This window comes from Clupea harengus, chromosome 17 (genome assembly GCF_900700415.2).
Source record: "Clupea harengus chromosome 17, Ch_v2.0.2, whole genome shotgun sequence".
Taxonomy (NCBI): domain Eukaryota; kingdom Metazoa; phylum Chordata; class Actinopteri; order Clupeiformes; family Clupeidae; genus Clupea; species Clupea harengus.
The window spans coordinates 8,396,982-8,417,497 of record NC_045168.1 but is presented as its reverse complement, the minus strand read 5'-3'; the positions used below and the strand labels follow the sequence as shown (position 1 = coordinate 8,417,497).

Genomic DNA, 20,516 nt, shown 5'->3' with positions numbered 1-20,516 from the left:
GTTAATAAATGCAACAGTATGCTGTAATGTATGCCAGTATGCCGAGGTAGATAACGGAAACTGCAAAGCATCAGTGTGTGCTTCATCATGTGCGGGTGATGGGTGAATTTACAGTGGATAAAAGGGTAAAATAATACATAGGGTAAAATAATACATTACAAAAGATAGGGGCAATTTGGTCTGAAGTGTGGGTAATGATTTAAGGGGTTCAGTGAGATTTACAAATAAAGCCAGGGCTTGACAAACGAACAAACCTTGTAATCCAAGTCATCATCGCTCTCATCCAGGTCCTCCAGACGCAAGTTCCACTCATACTCCACATGAACGTGCTGGTTAAACTTCCCTGCAACAGCCTGCACCAGCTGCAACACACACACACACACACACACACACACACACACACACACACACACACACACACACACACACACACACACACACACACACACACACACACACACACACACACAGAGAGGAATGAGTACAGGTTTGAGGGCAGCCCAGTCTCACCCTCTGAGGATTGCATTAAAGAGAGATGTGTGAAGAGAAGTGATCCAGGTCTACATTAGCATGGGGCCAGTGATAAAGCTTCTGCATCCATCTGTTTTTCCTCTGTATCAGTAGAGTGATAACCTCTCTATGTAAATCATGGCTGACCGACACCATGGGTTTGGCTATCTGTATCTGGAGTGAGCCTCGAGGTTGTAAAGACTGCAGTGTTCTTTCCATCAGCAGAGATGTGCAACTGGTGATTCAGTATCGGGCTGCTGCCCTCAAGTGTTCAAATGTTATACTACAGCCTGAGGACACTTTTTTTTTAATCTAAATGCACAGGAGCCATTACATAAATGTGTGCATTTGTTTGATTTGTAGATTTTACTAGCATGTCTTTTCAATCACTGAACATGTTAACACATGAACTGATATTCACATCAACATTACTTAAATCACCCAAAAAAGGATTAACAATAGGATCTAGACACCTATGACTCATGTTAAAATGTTAAATGAATTATGGAATGAAGAATAAAATAGGAAAGAAAAATGGGAGCAGGCCAGGTCAGGTGATCCTTACCGCCTCCTCACATTGGCTGTTCCTCAATCGCCTAGCAACATCGAGGACAGTCTCTCCATTCTGATTGGCTGGAAGACACAGGAGACATTGTAGGGGAAGCTGTTAAGATGTGTGGGCTGTAGGTCTATGGATGCAACTGCTTATGTCTGTGTATGAGTGTGTGTTTCATGTCACACAGCTGAGAAACGAGTACACTTTGATTGAAATATTGTTATGGTGTATGTGTAATATCTCACTGTGTGTGTGTGTGTGTGTGTGTGTGTGAGTGTGTGTGTTTGTTTGCGTGCGGTATGTTTCATGTTGCTTATCTCAGAAGTGAGAGAGAAAGATTTTGAGCGTTATGGGTGAAACAGAGATATGAGTCTCTGATATGGAGTCTTGTGATTGCATGTGTATAAAGACAGATAGTATGACGACTGTGTGTGTTTCTGGTTTCTGTGTCTATGTATGTGTGTGTGTGTGTGTGTGTGTGTGTGTGTGTGTGTGTGTGTGTATGTGTGTGTGTGTATGTGTATGTGTGTGTGTCTTACTGATATCAGTGGCCGGCTTGCCCCTCAGCAGCAGTTTGAGGCATTCATGTTTCTGGTACATGCAGCAGTAGTGCAGAGCAGTGTTCCCCCTCTCTGTCTGCTTGTCCAGGTTCCCACTGCACACACACCCACACACACACCCACACACACACACACACAAAAGAGGCCAAGAGGTCAACAAACTGTTTGTCGTATCAACCAGATGCTGTTACACCTTTGATCACAGCAGAGAGAGAGAGATACACACAAGAGACCAGTGCAAGTATGTGTATGTGTATGTCTGTGTGTGTGTTTGTGTGTATATGATACCACTGACAGTCTACACGGCCGTCAGCTCAACATCTGTTCCAGCAGCTGCACTGGAGTTTGATCAAAATCCCTGTATCCCCCAGCAACCTGGCAGCTACCTCAGAGGCCTGCTCCACTGACTACTACTGAGAGTCAGTAGGACCCACCCACACTATACTGCACATATATCTGTGTGTGTGTGTGTGTGTGTGTGTGTGTGTGTGTGTGTGTGTGTGTGTCACAGTGCAGCACTGCAGAGCTTAGTATTAGCTTTCATGACACCACAGAGACTCATATCCAAGTGAAGAGACACAAATGAGGGTGTTCATATTTCACACAGTGCAACTATATAATACACGTCAACCTGATGTCACTAAACAGGTGGGTGAGTGAACACACATGTTGGATTACACAAACGCATAAACAAGCACAAAAACACACTCATGCACGCACACACATAAAATGCACAAGTGTACAAACTCTATGCATATACAGTACATCCTTACACATGTTTACTAACACACACACACAAACACACTTAATTTTTGTCAGGGCACACTTGTGGAGAGGGCCTACTACACGTGCCAGCAAACGGAACGCATTTGGGTCAGCTGTGAGCGAACAGTCGAAAAGGACAGGAATAAATTAACACAACAGAATGACTGTGTGACCTAGTTCTCCTCGCCTTGTGGGAGTCTACACTGTGAAGAGAGCCTCTCTCGACCGCTCGCAGTATCTCTCTCTCTCTCTCTCTCTCTCTCTCTCTCTCTATTCCTCTACACTTCTCTCCAGCAGTCACTGTTGTGTAAAACCACAAGCACAGTACAAGCCTGGAGTCAGGAAGCACATTTATGAGGGTTAAATTCGGCATAAGCTGAGAGATGAGAGAACCGCCTTTACACACAAACAAACAAACAAACACACACACACACACACACACACACACACACACACACACACACACAAATAAAAATCAGGGCAGCTCTAATCCCTCTCGTTGTGTTTTCAACTCTCAGCCTTGGAGCGGTTTCTTTACTTGTTTCTCCTTCCTGTGTAGGGCTTGTAAATAATTTACATGGATATCACCAATCAGGGTGAGAAATGTTGTGCTTCAAACTAATTTGTTGAAATGTTAGATTCATAGTAAAGACTATAAAATATACCTATTCTGTGAGAGAGTTAAAGCTTTTTCAATCGTTCACTGTTTATCATGGTAATCATGTGATATGGCAATTAGAAGTATTCCGGTAGGCTAAAAATGTCACAAAAAAAGCTAAAATAGTGACTTGATTACAGGCATGTAACATATTGGGTGACTTCAAATATGTCTGCCAAAATAGTGCTGAAATATAAGTACTCTGATTATGTGGGTAAATAAGCTCAGAGCAGGTCTTTATTTAGTGTTGTTGTGGTGGGGGAGTGGCTGTGGTGATGGAGTAGCAGTCTAACTGATCCAGAGAGAGAGAGAGAGAGAGAGAGAGAGAGAGAGAGAGATCACTACCTGCACACACACCAAGCTTAATCTCCCCCCAACCTACTTTCATGACACTAAAATTGTGTGAGAGGGTGCGAGTTTCTGTGTGTCAGAGAGAGAGAGAGAGAGAGAGAGATCACTACCTGCACACACACATCAAGCTTAATCTCCCCCCGACCTACTTTCATGACACTAAAATTGTGTGAGAGGTTGCGTGTTTGTGTGTGTCAGAGAGAGAGAGAGAGAGAGAGAGAGAGAGAGAGAGAAAGAGAAGAGTCTTTCCTGGTGTCTCACTGACATGTTTTCCAGGTTCTAGGCCAGAGAGTGAGTGTGTACGTCCCTGTGTATCCCAGCACACATCCGCTGCAAACCCACAAACATTCCTCAAATCCCTGCCATAGTTTCCAGGATGTGTATTCCAGAGATGGCTCATATTTTCTGATGTGAGGGGATGTCTGTCTGGCCTCCGCAAAGGAGGACCCGACCTCTGTCTGCTGCCATTTCAACTACTCCTTTTCCTCCCACAGCTTCTATTGCTTCTAGGGAGCCTATATATACACCATACATACAGTATTAGTCTACTGACAAATCACCTCATTTTCTTATATTTACTGAGAATACCTGTTGTGTAATGAAATTAGATTACTCCATAACTGTTGCCATCTCTTTCATTCCTAACATAACCTGGAAACGGCTGGCTCTGCATCTGTCTGGATTCCTGATGGCCATTCACCATCTTCCCTTTAGACATTTCCCCAGAGCTCTGGGAGAGCAGCTTCAGCGCTTACCTGTTCTGGACCAGGAAGTCCACCAGGTGCAGAGAGGTGTGGTCAGCTGTCCGCACAGAGTAGTGTAGTGCAGTCTCGCCGGCCTCCTGCACAGACAGACAAACTATTATATACAGCTGCACCGACTGTAATGTGCTAAAGATGTATCCCTTCAACACATCCTCAGAAGATATGAATTACAATAAAAAAAAAAATCTAAACTTTTAAACCATGTCTTTTTGAATAATTGCATCTCCTTAGCCTGCTTGCTGGGCTGACAACTCCCTAAACAAAAGCAGTGTGCAGTGTGAAAGCAGTGTGTGTGTTTGTGTGAGTGTGTGTGTAGTCTATTGTACACATGTCTACACACTATACATGTGCACATAGTGTGCCTGTGTACTGTGTGTGTACATGTCTGTACAGTGTGTGGGTGTGTGTGTGTTTGCTTGTTTGTGTCTGCTCAGCCCATCTGCCAATCCCACTCAACTGTCCCATAGGGGTGTCGCTGAGGACACAGACTGCGATGATGAGTCACGCTGTAAGCCGAACCATCAGCCTTCCCAACCCACCCCACAAAGGGTTTAATTTCTCTCCCCAGAGCAGAGCGTGACCATTGTCTCAGCATCTGCATCTCACTGTTTCGATGAGTCATAGACAAACTTGAAGGCAGTGTGCAGTGTGTGAAATACTGCAGCCATAGCAAACTGAGTTTATTCCTTTAAAATGAATGATTTTGTCTCTCTTTTTTTTTTAAGGAAACTGACTTCTTCTGCCAAAATCTAAATCTTTGTTTGTGGGGAAGTGAGTAAAAGGATCAAAGGATGTGTGGTGTGTTATGATTACTTTTAAATGACATTGGGAAGTCTGTGTCCATGCTGGCTAGTAGTGGGAGCAGCCTGGACAACAGGCAGGATGTAGTGCAGACATTACAGGAGGGAAACACCAGTGACCTGTTCATTCCATTTAATCACAATTCTGGTGTCTTGACTCAATAAAACAACTGTAACCACAGCTGAATTTTCCCCCAGCATATGCAGCTTTTCTGTCACATTAATCCCTCTGATTGAGAACTGAAACGGATACCCCTGACCACCTGTGAGGGTGGCACTCACCTGTATGGAGTCTGTGAGTGGCTCCATGAGCTCCACCCCTTCAGCATACACCTGGATGAGGGCCAGCAGGTCGCGTGACCGCACCGCCTCGAACAGATCGTTCATCTTGGCCGCTGCCGAGCTGCAGGTCTTGCGGGCAAACTTGTGGTCGACGTACTTAGCATAGATGTACTCCTTTCTCACAGTCCTGTGAAAGTTAACACACAGTGGAGCAGACTCAAATACGACAGGAAAATCTATACACATTAATCTGTCTAACCATCTCTTTATCTGACAAATAGGGTACTTACTGCAAAACCATGTTTTCTCTGAATTCATCAACAAAAATATTTAAAACCCTTTATCTGACCCTGTGTCGAAGTGCTATTCCACAACGCTGCACTGCCTCAGTTGGAAGAACTGTAATTGAGTGAACTACTTCTGAGACTGCAGTGACTTCTGAAGGCTGTGTTACCCTGTGTCATCATTCACTGTTCCGTACATCAAAAACATCCCCGACAGATAGACGCGGTTCTGTGTGTGGAGGCTGTGTGCACTCACACGCAACAGGCTCCTCAAAGGAGAGGACTACACTTACATGTCACTGGAAGGGGTGGGCTTCGGAGATGGAAGGTTGCCTTCCATGATGTCGTTGAAACTACTGTTTCCTACGTTCTTCGCCAGCTATAGAGAGACATGGACAGAGAAAAAATTACTTTCCCTACAAACCTGTAGATAGTACAGAACAACAAACTTTGTGCTTCCTATGTCAAGTTGAACTTCATGAATGTTAAGGGATGAACTGCATGCCAAAGGACATGTTTGGTCTCAAAGACAGTGATTGACACAAAGACACAGAGAGACGCCTACCAAGAGTTCAGAGGTGCCCAGCTTGTCGAGCTCCATTGACTGGATGCGTGAGATGTGCACGCCCATTTCCCTGTGGATGCCTGAGCACTCGATACAGGTCAGGATCCCCAGGTTAGTGGACAGCCATTTTGGATCTATGAAAAAAGATGCACACGTTTGAAGGTTATATGAAATTAAAAAAACAACAACAGACAAACCATCCTTAAAATCACTAGGGCTCACAGAAGAGCCTTGTGCTGCATGTGTAGAGTTTAATTAAAGGTTGATTCTTCTTTTCTGCAGGTGGGTATACACACGAGAGGTAAAAGAAAGAGACACAGCTAGCAAAATGCATGTTTGTAGACCATGCCTGCCTTAAGTGGCTGTCCCGCCATGACTTCAACCTCTCAGACACAACAGAAGGAGAGACCAATCCATTAGTTCAGGCTAAAGGATTCTGGGAAACCGAGTTACGCCTGCAGGTGGTGAACTACACCACTAGGGGTCCTCAGTGAGGTCAAGATAACCAAGGCTGGAGCAGACACAAGAGTAGCACTGGCCCTCAAAAAAGGCGAATTTCACACCGAGGTGGCCACAGTGTGTGAACAAGCTAGGGCAGTGTTTGACAACAGGGGTGTGTGTGTGTGTGTGTGTGTGTGTGTGTGTGTGTGTGTGTGTGTGTGTGTGTGTGTGTGTGTGTGTGTGTGTGTGTGTATGTGTGTTCGGACCACTGAGAGGAGCCTGAGCACGCTGTACTGACTGCCTACTGGTGGCTCTGCTCATGTGCATCACTGAGCCAAGGAGACTGCACAAATGTGACCATGTGTGACTGTGTGTACATGTCCGTGTGTGACTGTGTGTGTGTGTGTGTGTGTGTGTGTGTGTGTGTGTGTGTGTGTGTGTAGCAGAGGCGGGCTAAATCCTTTCAGATGAGCAAGGAAAAGACAGCGGCAGAGATAAGCGGATAGCCGGGTGAAGAGAGGAGAGAAGCGCAGCACAAACGGCTTAATATAGAAACAGCAGACACACACACACACATTTATACACACACACACACACGGCTGGAAACACCACGGGGGGCTACAGTTAAGCCACAAGGATCAGAGAGCAGCTCTCTAAAGCCAACAGGCTCCACTGGGCCTCTTTTCTCTGGAGCTCAAATCCATAGTTAGGTAGGGGAATAAGACCACATTAAAAGCGCCATGATACTGATGGCCAGCGTGGAGCAGACCCTCACCACAACACAGGGGGCAGGGGATATGCTAGCTCTGACAAGCCAACGCACACTAAGACACTATGTGAGGAAATGGAATTATGAAGTCTCTGAAGTTGACATCTTTGCAACTGACTACAACATTCATTGGTTTGTGTCGACGACAGGGTGTTCTGAATTATACTGGTGGCGGGTCATTTTTCTTTTGTGGTGCTTACTGAAGTACATTCGGGGAATTTAGCCAACTTGGGGAGTTTACTCAGTTGCATCATTTCAGTTGTATGGCCCTGTCAAGGCAGTTTCAATGCAGTTTTTGAAAGAAGAAGAAACCATGCCACAGCATCTAATAGGGCTGGGCGGTATGACGGTATATACCGTGCAACGGTAGAAATGTGTCTACCGGGAGAGATTTGGCTATACCGTTTCAACCGCGGTATACTCTTATTTTGAAATCCAATCGATTTATTTTTAGATAATGACCTCCAAACTATACATCATCCCGTTTATTATACAATTACTCGCCAAAACGACAGAAGACATTCCTCCAAAATACCTCTTTAACGATTTTGATGCCGTTTCGTGATTTCCGTTTAGAAAAAATAGTTATTCAGGCAAATAGAACTTTCAAGTTTCAGGTGTTGCGTAGCAACCCATTACTTGCTGACTTCAAGTTACGTTAAATGACCGGACTACTTGCGGAATTATATGATATGAAAGACGTGAATTAAAGCACAAAACCCGTTGACAATGATGGTCATTACTTTTTCGCAGCAGTGAAATTACAGACCTGCAAACGTTGGGGTGGCCCAATCAAATCAACTGAACTTTTTTTTAACATTCTGAAGAGCCGTATAATACGATACCTAGTACAATTTTTAAGCACGTGACCTGCAAGGACTGTCATGCATACTTGTTGAGTAATCCTCGACTGTATGGACTGAAAAGTGTCTAGTGTAGCCATTTATTTGCAGATTCTGTTCCATTTTTCTCAATGATGGTCAAACATTAGTAGTTAAACATGCACTATTTCGATGGTTTGGATTTATTTTCTGTATTTCATAGTGAAGGAGCTGTGGGAGCACAAGAACAGTGAGCGTCTAGCAGCGATTATCACCGTCGAGATCACATGGAGACAAAACTTGTGTTGGTACTCCACCTAGATCATAAACCCTTGAATATAAAAACGACTCAGTGAAATCGGTTGAGAAATGTAAACGCTAAAGTGCTTTTTATGCAGAAAAAACGCAGCTCCATCGTTTAGTTGCGTTTGTTTACAGGCTTCACCTCACCAATATTGCGGCGACGTTCGCACGTCGCAGCAACGGGCTGAAGCGGTCAATGGGGCGTCTATGTGTAATTGCCAACTTCTTAATTTTCTTATTTTAATATGTGGCCATATAAGAAAATGTTTTTCTCATCATTATTGCGTTAACATATGAACACACATTGAAAAGAAAGTTAACACTTGATTTATCTTCTGAAAGTACATTAAATAACCACTGAAAGCCACATAAGCACTGGACTAAATGCCACTACATGCACTTTGTTTTTAATCTTGCTATTTAAAGATTCAATGGAAACGTTCAGTACAAAGTAGGCATATACTGGCCACTATTGCTTAGGCCAATAGCCTATTGAGGCAGTATTGTTTCTGCACCTTAGTGTTCTTAAGGGTCAATAAATAAATGATCATACTGTATAGCCTATGTCTGTGGACACATTTCGCCACCGCTGAAGTGTCCTCTTTTTCACAAACTCAAATCTGGTCACCCTACGTATAATAAACCGTGATATATACCGTAACCGTGATATAAAATTACAAATACCGTGATAGAAGATTTTGGCCATATCGCCCACCCCTAGAATCTAACATACATCTTAAGACAGGAGGGCGAGGGGACAATGGCCACACATCTTTCAGATGAAGTGTAGGAAGAGATACTATGGTGAAGCTGCTTCTTGTTAAAGTTGACCAATCATAACAGAGGATGCTTTCGAGAAACATCCGAGTGCGATGTCCCACCCTACCGACTCCCCTGAAGAAATATTCTTCAAGGTTCAGCAAATCTTGGGGGAAGACTACACAAGACCTTGAATGTCTCATTAGTGTTCTTAAACACAAACATGCGCAGCCATTTTGTCTACCTCGGTTTCTCTTTCTGTCTTTCACAGGCTCCACGCTCTTCCTCTCTCTTACTCTTCTCTTTCAACTGGACTGTTCCATTCTCACACACATACACAAACACACGCTCTCGCGCTTCTATGTGAGGGCGATCGTGACGACTGGCCTGACTAAAAGAATGTTGAGTGACTGCACTCGTTTTCGCTTCTGTTGCTGAGGGTGTGTGTGTGTGTGTATGTGTGTGTGTGTGTGTGTGTGTGCGCGCGCGGTAAGGAAGTGGAGAAGGTGGAGGACAGGTCAGTTTTAATGCTGATGCCCCCCGAGTGGAGCTCTGCACTCTCGGCCAGGCCAGTCCCACCTCTGGGACACATATCTGGGAACGCTGCCCAAAGTCCCTGATCAAAGGTGCTGAGCCGTGACCACACACACAGACTCACACACACACACACACACACCCTTGTGCTGTGATAGATTGGCTGAGGTAGGGAGGTGACATTCTGGGTCAAAGGTGAACTGATCTGCAGTGCCAGCATGCATCCTCTTTTCCCATGACAGGAAGGGGTGAGGAGGACCCCAGTCAGCATAGGTGGATACTGACGCCAGCAAGAGGGTTTGGGTGTGTGTGTGTGTAATGAGACAGGGATGTGGGGATTCTCTCTTTCTTCCTGTCTGTTGCATGTTGCAACAGCATGTATACAGACCCATGGAAAAACAGACAAAAGAGCATCCACACCTATTCTCTCTGACACTCACTCACACACTCTCTCTCTCTCTCTCTCTCTCTCTCTCTCTCTCTCTCTCTCTCTCTCTCTCTCTCTCTCTCTCTCTCTCTCTCTCTCTCTCTCTCTCTCTCTCTCTCTCTCTCTCTCTCTCTCTCTCTGGTTACCTGAAGCTCCGCAGTCACAGCACACCTCATTGCCGGGCATGCGAAGCACGTCGTCGATGATGGCTTTGGTCAGGTCCTGCATGCCGTCCTCTCCGGTGCTCTGCTCGCCACGGAATGCCATGTTCAGAGCATCCTCCTTACTATTGGTCAGCACTGAGATCCAGCTACAATCACACACACACACACACACACACACACACACACACACACACACACACACACACACACACACACACACACACACACACACACACACACACACACACACACACACACACACACACCACACACACACACACACACACACACACAAAAATAGATCACAAACACAGACAAATACTAATAACAAAACAATCAATCCATATGCAGGTAGTAATCATTAAGGCCAGCTCCAATGCGCACAGGAAGAGCAGAAAGTGCAATATGACAAGGCAACGGACAAACTGACTAACTGACATTTAACCATCAAACAGATTTTCCTTCATCCTGCAACACCCTTTTTACCACCACACCCACACACACACCCACACACACACACACACACACACACACACACACACACCACACACACACACACACACACACACACCTCCATATCCTCATCTCCCTTTTTATAGTGCCTGGCCATTGATTAGACTGTAGTGAAGACCTCTGAGCACCTCCACATAACACACACACACACACGCAGGCCTGGCCCCTTAGCTCATTAAATGGCCTTTATTGCTTGTCTCAGAGAGAAGTGTCAAGGGCCTGATTCAGTCACCTGCAGGCGTGTGAGTGTCTGTGAGTGTGTGAGTGTCTGTAAGACATTAAGAGAGGAGAAGAGTGTGTGGACTTGGACGGCTCAAGTCCTGGTCATGTGTGTGTGCACTGGTTTAACGTCTGTGCGTGTGTAGTTTTGAAAGTCTTGAGAAGACTGTGTGGGGTGGAAGTGTGTGGCTTGGTCTGTGTGGCTAAAGACGGCTGTGGGAATAGAAGACTATGGTCTAAATGACCTGAATAACTCACTTCCATCTCACGAGAGCGAAAAAATGCACAAAACCTCAAAAACTGGCACTTGGCCCTTGTCTCAAAGCGCACTCACACAAATACACACACACACAAACACACACACACACACACACAAACACACACAAAACCCCCACAGGCACACACACAGATGCACAAGTCAAAACCATAGACGCGCATACACACCAAGAAAAGAAACTAAACCGACACCAACACAACACTCAGAGTCCCATAAACATAAAACAAAACACCACATAAGCCTCAAGTCTTTTCCCGTTATAGGTCCTCCTCGATAATGCCCAGCACACTAATTTGCAATAAAAACCAAACCCAACGAGAAATGAAACCTAAATGGGCTCTAGGATAATGACTGGCTTGTGCTCTGCTCCCATTGCAATGCATGGCTCAGTGGGCTTGTTGGTGCTTATTGTTATATTGCTGCGTGAGACACATAAAAACACACGCCAAGCTCGGGCAGAGATAGCACTGCATAGCACACGACTGCCACTTTCTAGTCTGGAGATATTCAAAGCGCTGATTAAATGCAGGTAGGTCAGATGATCCAGTCACACAGTGAAGTGCAACACAGATTTAAAGTGAATGGGGTTTTACAGTACAAAACCCAACATCAACCCCTATGCAGCATTAAGCATGTCTTTATTTTTTTTTATTTTTGTTGACCTATGTTGGTTTAATGTGCATTTAACTGCACATAAGCAATCCAAAAATTACTTTATGGCTTTAAAGTAAGACATGAAATGTAAGAAGACATTCATGCATGTGAATATGTTTCCGGGGTCTGCATAGTTTCAAAGAGCATTTTATAGAATTACTTACATTACAAACTCTTGTTCATCCTCTGCCTGAAAATGATATGTGCGATTATCTGTCAAGAAGTAAATAAAAGGGTTACTCAAAACATATTCACACTGAATTATCACACTCAATTTTTCTGAGGATAACTAGGATCTGAAAATATGACTTTATCAAACAGTTTACAATCCAAATGGCCGCAGAACATTCTAACTGTGGTGTTATTCATCGCTCTTTTTCACCAAGTAAAACGTCCTCTGCATCATTCCTCTAACCATCTGGCTAAGAAGCAATAAAAGATTTAAAGCTGTGTGATATCAAAAGTAACATCACTATGGTGAGGACCTACCATGAGATCATCCATTATGTTATTAATTATAACCTGCTTCTTTGTCTATACGTTTCTGTTAGTATGGGAGACATGTACATGCACACATACACACGCAGGATATGGTTATGCAGAGACCAACAGTGGTGAGAGGGCATATGGGGAGAGGTATGAATGTGTGTGTGTGTTTGTGTATTAGTTGAATCATGTGTGCGAGACTTACGGGAGATGAGGTCAAAGCACTTCCTGTCTTCAGCACAGGGCTTGACCTGGCATGTGAGCAGGTTTAGCTTCACGGGCTGCCTGTTAGACTGCAGAGAGAGAGAGAGAGAACTGAATTTGCAAAACTCCTTTACGGTCTTAAAAACCTACCAAACACTACAAGGGAGTTGACAGCAGAAAACAAAAGCATAAATAAATAGAAATGGCCACACAAGAAGGCAGCCACACTTTGCAGCAGACTGACTCACAGCTCTTCACACCTGCAGCTGCACCTGAGGAACCACACCGTGTGTCCAATTCGGCAACACCAAACCCACTCACACACAACAAGCAGCTCAGTGGACATCAGATGGGCATAAACCACAGCACAGAGATTTACTGATCTCATTAATCTACCATGCACTGACATATAGCAGTTCAGACTTAATGTAGAGCAGTATAGACTTGAGATATAGCAGAATACACTTCAGATACAGCAGTACAGACTGAGAGTATATCATTATATACTTTAGATGTAGAAGTATGTGGCAGTATAGAGTTGATATGTAGCAGTATAGAGTTGAGATGTGGCAGTATAGAGTTGAGATGTGGCAGTATAGAGTTGAGATGTGGCAGTATAGAGTTGATATGTGGCAGTATAGAGTTGATATGTAGCAGTATAGAGTTGAGATGTGGCAGTATAGAGTTGAGATGTGGCAGTATAGAGTTGAGATGTGGCAGTATAGAGTTGATATGTAGCAGTATAGAGTTGAGATGTGGCAGTATAGAGTTGATATGTAGCAGTATAGAGTTGAGATTAGGCAGTATAGAATAAATATTAGAATAATTAGGCCAAAAAAAACAAACTAAAAGAGGATGACCAAGTGGAAGCGAGGAGCAGCCAATAATTAAACAGGCATACTGTAATTGAGGGAAACATCAGCACAGCACACACTATCATGCATATCAGAATGTATATCAGAATGCTTTGTGCTTTAAAGAGAGGGCTGCACCATTTCTTTCTTCAAGCTAATAGACACCTAGCATAAAGGGTACACAGCGGTATAACAAAATACCTCAAAATAGCACATTCAGCTTGAATACGCCAATCAAACTGATCAAAGTGATTCCAGTGTGAACAGCCACTGTCACTGCGGTTCTGAGGCCACACGACATGTCACATGACTAGATGCTGGAGTCACAAGAGGAGGCTGGGAGCTGCAGTGGCTGCACCCAAAACAAGCTCTCCCAACTGCTGCCCTGTGGCTCCATGCCAAGGCTGTACCAGCCTGGAGCAGCAGCACAGAGGACTGGGCAGAGATGAGGGGGACACAGACAGGGGAGAGGAAGGAGAGAGGAGGGAGAGGGTGAGGGAGGAGAGGGAGAGGAGGAGGAGGAGGAGGAGGAGGAGATGTTAATCAGATACTAACAAGCAGTTATCAGCCCTGCAGGGATTAGCTGGCAGGCTAACATACTGGCCTCCTGCCCGAGAAGGCAAGAGAGAGAGAGAGAGAGAGAGAGAGAGAGAGAGAGAGAGAGAGAGAGAGAGAGAGACAGAGTGAGAGAAAGAGAAAGAGAAAGAGAAAGAGAGAGGAAGGGAGAGAGTGAAAGAGAGAGACAGGGAAAGAAAGAAAAAAATGAAAGAGAGAGGTCATCAGCAGTTCGTCTGCCACAATGACTGCACACAGGCTTGCACTCAGCCTCTGCCAGCCTCTGTCATACTGATCCCGAGTCTGTTCCCAAAATATCAGGGCCAGACCTGCGTCTCAAAGGGACACATCCACTCACTATGCTCCTCTTTGTTTAATAAGCTCTCCAGCCATTCTAAATACATCTTAAGGGGGTCTCTCGCCCATCCGACAGCGACCCATGTAATTGTGGACCTCCATTTGGGTTACATGCAAAATTCATATACCCAAAAATGGTCTCATCTGTTCACTACTATTCACTTGAAAGAGAGAGAGAGGAAGGGGAGAGAGAGAGAGAGAGAGAGAGAGAGAGAGAGAGAGAGAGAGAGAAAGGAGTGGGAGAGCGAGAGGAGTGGGAGAGCGAGAGCGAGAGAGAGAGAGAGAGAGAGCAGAATATTCCAAAGGAACAGGAAACAGGAAATGCAGAGGCAGAGCTCTGGTGCAGTGGAACGCTCTTCCTTCATGCTGACTCATCATTTCCTCTTTTGACGCCATGGCAGCAAGCATTGTGATTTCCTGACAGCCAACCAGCTAGTGGTTGAGGGAGAGGACTTGTGTCGCATCCTGAAACTACCCAGTTTGGGTTTCTGTATCCTGTGGTAAAGTGTGTGTGTGTGTGTGTGTGTGTGTGTGATACTCACTGTGGCATGGGAGATGGTGAGAATCCCTCCTTTCACTGAGCACTGTCTCCGCTGCCACACCTTCCGTAACCTGAAAACATGACAAAGAGTGTGAGGTCAACAGGAGTGTGTAGCTGACGGTGTATATGCATGTCAAATGTGTGTGTGTGTGTGTGTGTGTGTGTGTGTTTCTGAATGTGTGGTTAAGTTTGAGTGTGTGTGTATCTTACCCATCACTCTTCTTCATGAGATAGCCTTTCTTCTCGCTGCCAAACTCTTTGTTGCCCTGTAGCTGGTGCATGCTGTAGCCACCCTGCTTGCTCTGAGAGTCCTGGACACACACACACACACACACACACACACACACACATTCAAATTCAACAGACACACATAAGTTCACAAAAACCGAACACAAACTTTCTTCTCATTAATGATCACAAAAACATCTAGGCCTCAACCATGAAATCACTATTTCACATCAACCTAAGAAGTGAAGTCTCACAGAAATGCCAGAGACAGAAATGTTACTGGCACAGTAGCACAGGCAAACCAGGCAGTCTTTAAAGTGTCTGTGACTTAAAATAATATGCAGTGAGCATGCAGCACACTTACTCTCCTAGACTTCAGTCCGGACAGGCAGCGAGAAAGAAATGGGAGGAAAACAAAGTGAAAGGTACAGCCAGGTGGTGCTAGTGCTCCTTTGTGTGTGTGTGTGTGTGTGTGTGTGTGTGTGTGTGTGTGTGTGTGTGTGTGTGTGTGAGAGAGAGTGTGTGTGAAAGAGTGTGTGTGAAAGTGTGTGTGTGAAAGTGTGTGTGTGAAAGTGTGTGTGTGAAAGTGTGTGCGTTTGTAAGCGTGTGTGGTGAGACCGTGCTTTAAGAAAGTAGAAGTAAAAGTGTGGGGGCGTGCTTGTGAATGTGACAGTGGAAAACAATTCTACAAGTGCAGAGTGGAGTTGCAAAAGCTAGCACGGGGTGAGTGAATCAATTTACCATTGGAACATATACATACACCTGTCTATCTGCATCTTTCTCCTTCTCACACATATACACACAACTGTGTAACTTTCATGCAGTCGACTCATACATATAGGCTGTGGGGGCACCAGTCAGATAATGTGCATGACATGACGCAGCTAGTGCTACAGTTAGCGCTTAAGACCCTTCCACAGAGTCAAACAGTGTGGCTGGTTACCAGCATGGTACAGTACTGGGTGCTCTTTCAACTGGGAAAAATGGAGTTGAAGCTGTATAACTCTATGCTAACAAACTCCACAGTGATCTCTTTTCACTGGGATAAATGGAGCTGAAGCTATATAACTCTATGCTAACAAACTCCACAGTCTAATCTTAATACATTTGTGTAACATTTTGGTTTCCTATGAAATGGACATGGCTGAGAGTAGATTTACCATTCAACTTTTTAGAAAGCAAACTGACTCCATTTTCTTAATGGACCCAATACAGGTCACAGATGCACTCCTTTCTCTGGGCCTACCTCTTTATGGTCGATTTGTAGGGAGGACTTAAGGAGGTCTCTCAAAGCAGTAAGCTGTTTCTTCTCCTCATCCTGTGTCTGCTTTATCTACAAACAAAGAATGAAGAATTTAAAGAATGTAGATAAGATATGATCAGGCCTCCAGTTTAAATAAAACCAACTTATGTGAAAAAGTTGAAATGCCAGATGCACATACATTGTAGAGGTCTGCAGCTAACTTCTCAATGTACTGCTTCAACTTGTCAGCAGTTTTCAAGCCATCCTGAAAGAAACTAAGAGGGAAAATGAGGGGGTGGGTGGGATGCAAAATGGGAAGATTAATGAACTGTAATTGATTGAACCAACAGTCATGTGGATATAATGCAATTAATTAATGCTGTCCTCCTTAGCGCTGATTCTGCATAGCAACAGGGTAGATGTCCATGAATAAACTAACAGAAACAAAGAAAAATGAGACCTGTTTTTTGCCCTTAACAGTGTAGTACACAGTACTACAGGCCTACCCACCCTCCTTTGTTATTGTCATCTAACATCATTGAACATATTACCAACCCAAGCGTGTGCTTATGACTAATAGCTTGCTAATGCCAAGACTGTAAACACGGACGAAGCACGGAGTCAGTACTGCTGCAATAGTCCATGCCCCCCCCCCCCCCCCCCCCCCCCACCCCACAAAAAAAAAAAAAACACTGTCAGATCTACATGTTGCTTCTGAATATTTATAAGATCTAAATATTCGGATATACGGACTCCACTTTCCAAAAGTCATTTCGAAGTGCACACGCATCCATCCAGAGGAGAAGTTGCTGAGGGCCTGAGTTGCCATGGTGACATAACCCTCCCCAAAAAACTGCAGGCTAAGTGCCACGTGTCTGTGCTAAAGCACCTGATGTCACTAAGGACAGAGCTCTATTAGAGGCAGATGCAATGATGTAGCTGAAGAGGCACCGATTTAGCAAACCTCTCCCTTAATATCATGCTGATATTAGTTGTCCTTAGCGTGAACCTCAGCTATTACTGATGACTCACGCAAAGCCCTTCCTCAGGGTTTTCATAGAAGTTAAACAATCCCCACACAAAGCCACTTCTTCCAACCTGCGTCTGGGGATAAGAGAGGAACACGCAACAGCCTAATATTTTTTACCCCACACTCCTACGGATGAACTGAAAGCCTCAAACCAACCCCCCCTTACAGTCAGAGCCATCTTACGACACCTGAGACTTACTTGCACTGTGCGTGGTAGTACTTGATCAAGTTCTGAAGAAGGTCTACCCCTTTCTTGGTCTTGATTTCATTCACTTTGATCAGGTACTGTAGGGAAGGGAGAACACAGTTTTTTTGGGGTGTCAGTTTAGAGCCCTACGGGATGCATAAAACATCAGAACGCAAATAGGATGTAGTGTTAATATTTAAGGCTTATTATTAATAACTCAGAAGTAGCACTAAAATGTGTTTTGGTGTTCCACTTTCAGCATAATGAAATTCTGTTTTAGACATTCTGACAAAGCTCTCCTGGTGTGCGTGCTTGTGTTCACTGAGCTGCCCAACATGTTTCTTGCATCAAAATGGGGAGTGTGGTGATCTGATTACTGCCATTTCCTGACAAATGTCTCTAGTCCCATCTGGCAGAGAATGAAAATCCCAGCAAACACCAACTAGGGGGGTCTCTCAAATTTCGATGACATGTACCAGGTCTGTTCAGCTTTTGAAGCACAGAATGAGCGAACGGGAGAGAAAGCGCTCCCTTATGATCCTGTTTAATTCGGGACGTCTGAGAATAGCACGCAAAGCACAATTCAGCAGACAAAAAAAAAAAAATGTAAAACATGCTCACGACTCAAATTAATAAAACATTAATCTTAATCCTGGTTTATCTTGTGGCAGGCAAATCCACAACAGCTTGCCGAGGGTTCCAGCTGCAGTCCATTTTTCAGCTCCGCAGAAGAATTTAATCTAGCCTGGTTTCACTGCACGAGGAGTGCCATGTTTCTCAGTGTGTGTGAGTGAGTGTGTGTGTGTGTGTGTGTGTGTGTGTGTGTGTGTGTGTGTGTGTGTGTGTGTGTGTGTGTGTGTGTGTGCGCATGCGGGTACCTCTCTTTGTGTAGACCCTCATACTGAGGTCCAATGCTTCTTTGAGAATGCATCAGTTTGTGTACACCTTTATTCCTATGACTAGGCATGCTTTTGGCTGTGTCTGTGTGTGTGTGTGTATCTCTCTGTGTGTGTGTGTGTATGTGTGATAGCGAGTTGGCACATGTTTTGGTGCACTGTTCTGTGGAGCCGCTGAAGCTCTATGTGAATGAGAGGCAGCGCTTCGCCTGCAATGAATAATTCAGCCTGCTGAACCTCTTCCTCTCTGAGCCACACACACACACACACACACACACACACACACACACACACACACACACACACACACACACACACACACACACACACACGGAAAAAGAGGACACAGAGAGTGAATAAGCAAAAGACTATTGGCTGTGTGAAAGACTGAAAGCGACACAAGAGAGACGTATAGAGAGAGGGAGCGTAGGGAGAAGTCACGGGCCAAGTAGAACACTATAGGAAGTGCAAGAGAGCACAGCGCACAATGAAAGAGAGAGGCAAATGGGTTGGACAAAGAAAGGGACAGACGAGAGTGAAGGAGGGGTACCGAGGGAGACGGCAAAGAAGAAACATCAAAAGAAAAAGGCAGACAGATGAAAACGGCTACAGAAAATTGCAGGAGAAAAAAAAACAGGCAGCGAGGGAAAGAAAGAAAGAAAGAAAGAAAGAGGGATGGAGAGACAGAGGCTGAGAACACACTAATCGGGGAGAGACGGAGGCAGCAAACACACTAATCTGAGTCTTAGAGCTGCCCGAACAGAAACGAGAGAGAAACCACAGCGCTGCGCCACAGAGCCAGCAGTCAGGCTCTCCGGACGCAACCCAGACCTGCCGAGCCCGAGAGCCAGCCTGCACACCCACCAAAACATCCACTACATCCTCATCCACTGTTCAGCCAGACCAGACATGTGCACACTGGGAGCAAACCCATGCTGAACATTTTTAAACCCAATGCTCAGAGATCAGTTCGGGTGCACACAGGATCATTTTTTTTATTATTCCCTGAAGTCTCTGATCTGCAAGGCTCAGCCAGATTATTTTGAGTGGTAATTAACATGAAGTGGCTAATTACATTTTACAAAGTCAGAGCCCTGCAGGGAAATGAAGAAAAAAAGGGCTGAGATTCTGACCTCCTCTCCCCTCCACACACACACACCTACACACACACAAACCTACACACACACACACCTACACACACACACACACACACACACACACACACACACACACAAATGACCCAGCTTGAATGCGACTTTAACTACTCTAGCCCGAGTGTGTGGTTGAGGTCCAGTTAAAAAGGAGCTCATCCTACTACTGGCTGATGACCTTCAAGTACCTCAGCTGGTCACGGAATCTGATTGCCATTGCAACACCTCCCGAGCCGTCGTCTTTGCTTACCTCAGAGTACTCCATTAATGGTTCTACGTCTTCTGTTGCTTCTGGGAAACAAAACCTGGCTAGGTTTGAATGTCTGCTCACCCTACTGTACTGTCTTATATCTGAACTTTTAATGCAAAGGTAATGCAAAAGTGTTAAGTTTGAGCCATTCAAAACACTGATAAGAGATATACCACCGTAGAGCAAACTACTTTGGAAACAACTCAAACACAAATCAAGGTGTGTGTAGTTGATATGCAATGGCAAGTTCTACACTCGAGAGACCCCATTATTTTCTTGTGTTAGGCTGGCACATCTCTACAGGTGCATTGTGGGTAACCGTGTGCGTATGGGCATCAGGAGTGTTGTCTGACCTCACACATCTGCAGCTGGAAGAGCCGGCGCTCCTTCTCCATCTCCTCTGCAATCTCGGCTCCGGTGATCTCAGTCCGGATCATTCCGTGCTGCTTGGCGTGTTCCCGTTTCTCCTTCTCGATCTTGGTACTGGGAATGGGAGTCCATGAGATTACACACACACACACACACACACACACACACACACACACACACACACACACA

General features: G+C 44.9%; 1 protein-coding gene across 10 annotated transcripts in view; it reads right to left on the bottom strand.

The window, feature by feature from the left end:
• asap1b (ArfGAP with SH3 domain, ankyrin repeat and PH domain 1b) overlaps positions 1-20,516 on the bottom strand; it is a 64,032-nt gene that overhangs the window by 7,416 nt on the left and 36,100 nt on the right. For 6 of the 10 annotated variants that reach the window (XM_031584144.2, XM_031584150.2, XM_031584146.1 and 3 more), the window contains 17 exons: positions 20,312-20,441; positions 17,674-17,759; positions 16,644-16,719; positions 16,448-16,534; positions 15,566-15,574; positions 15,184-15,284; positions 14,975-15,044; positions 12,668-12,755; positions 12,141-12,189; positions 10,296-10,459; positions 6,096-6,229; positions 5,824-5,909; positions 5,247-5,433; positions 4,156-4,241; positions 1,606-1,721; positions 1,076-1,143; positions 255-362 (listed from right to left, as the gene is read on the bottom strand). In XM_031584144.2, coding sequence (XP_031440004.1) covers positions 255-362; positions 1,076-1,143; positions 1,606-1,721; positions 4,156-4,241; positions 5,247-5,433; positions 5,824-5,909; positions 6,096-6,229; positions 10,296-10,459; positions 12,141-12,189; positions 12,668-12,755; positions 14,975-15,044; positions 15,184-15,284; positions 15,566-15,574; positions 16,448-16,534; positions 16,644-16,719; positions 17,674-17,759; positions 20,312-20,441 — 1,645 coding nt within the window. The remainder of the gene's footprint in view (positions 1-254; positions 363-1,075; positions 1,144-1,605; positions 1,722-4,155; positions 4,242-5,246; positions 5,434-5,823; positions 5,910-6,095; positions 6,230-10,295; positions 10,460-12,140; positions 12,190-12,667; positions 12,756-14,974; positions 15,045-15,183; positions 15,285-15,565; positions 15,575-16,447; positions 16,535-16,643; positions 16,720-17,673; positions 17,760-20,311; positions 20,442-20,516) is intronic. The other 4 variants (XM_031584145.2, XM_031584151.2, XM_031584143.1 and 1 more) reach the window with 1 other exon arrangement.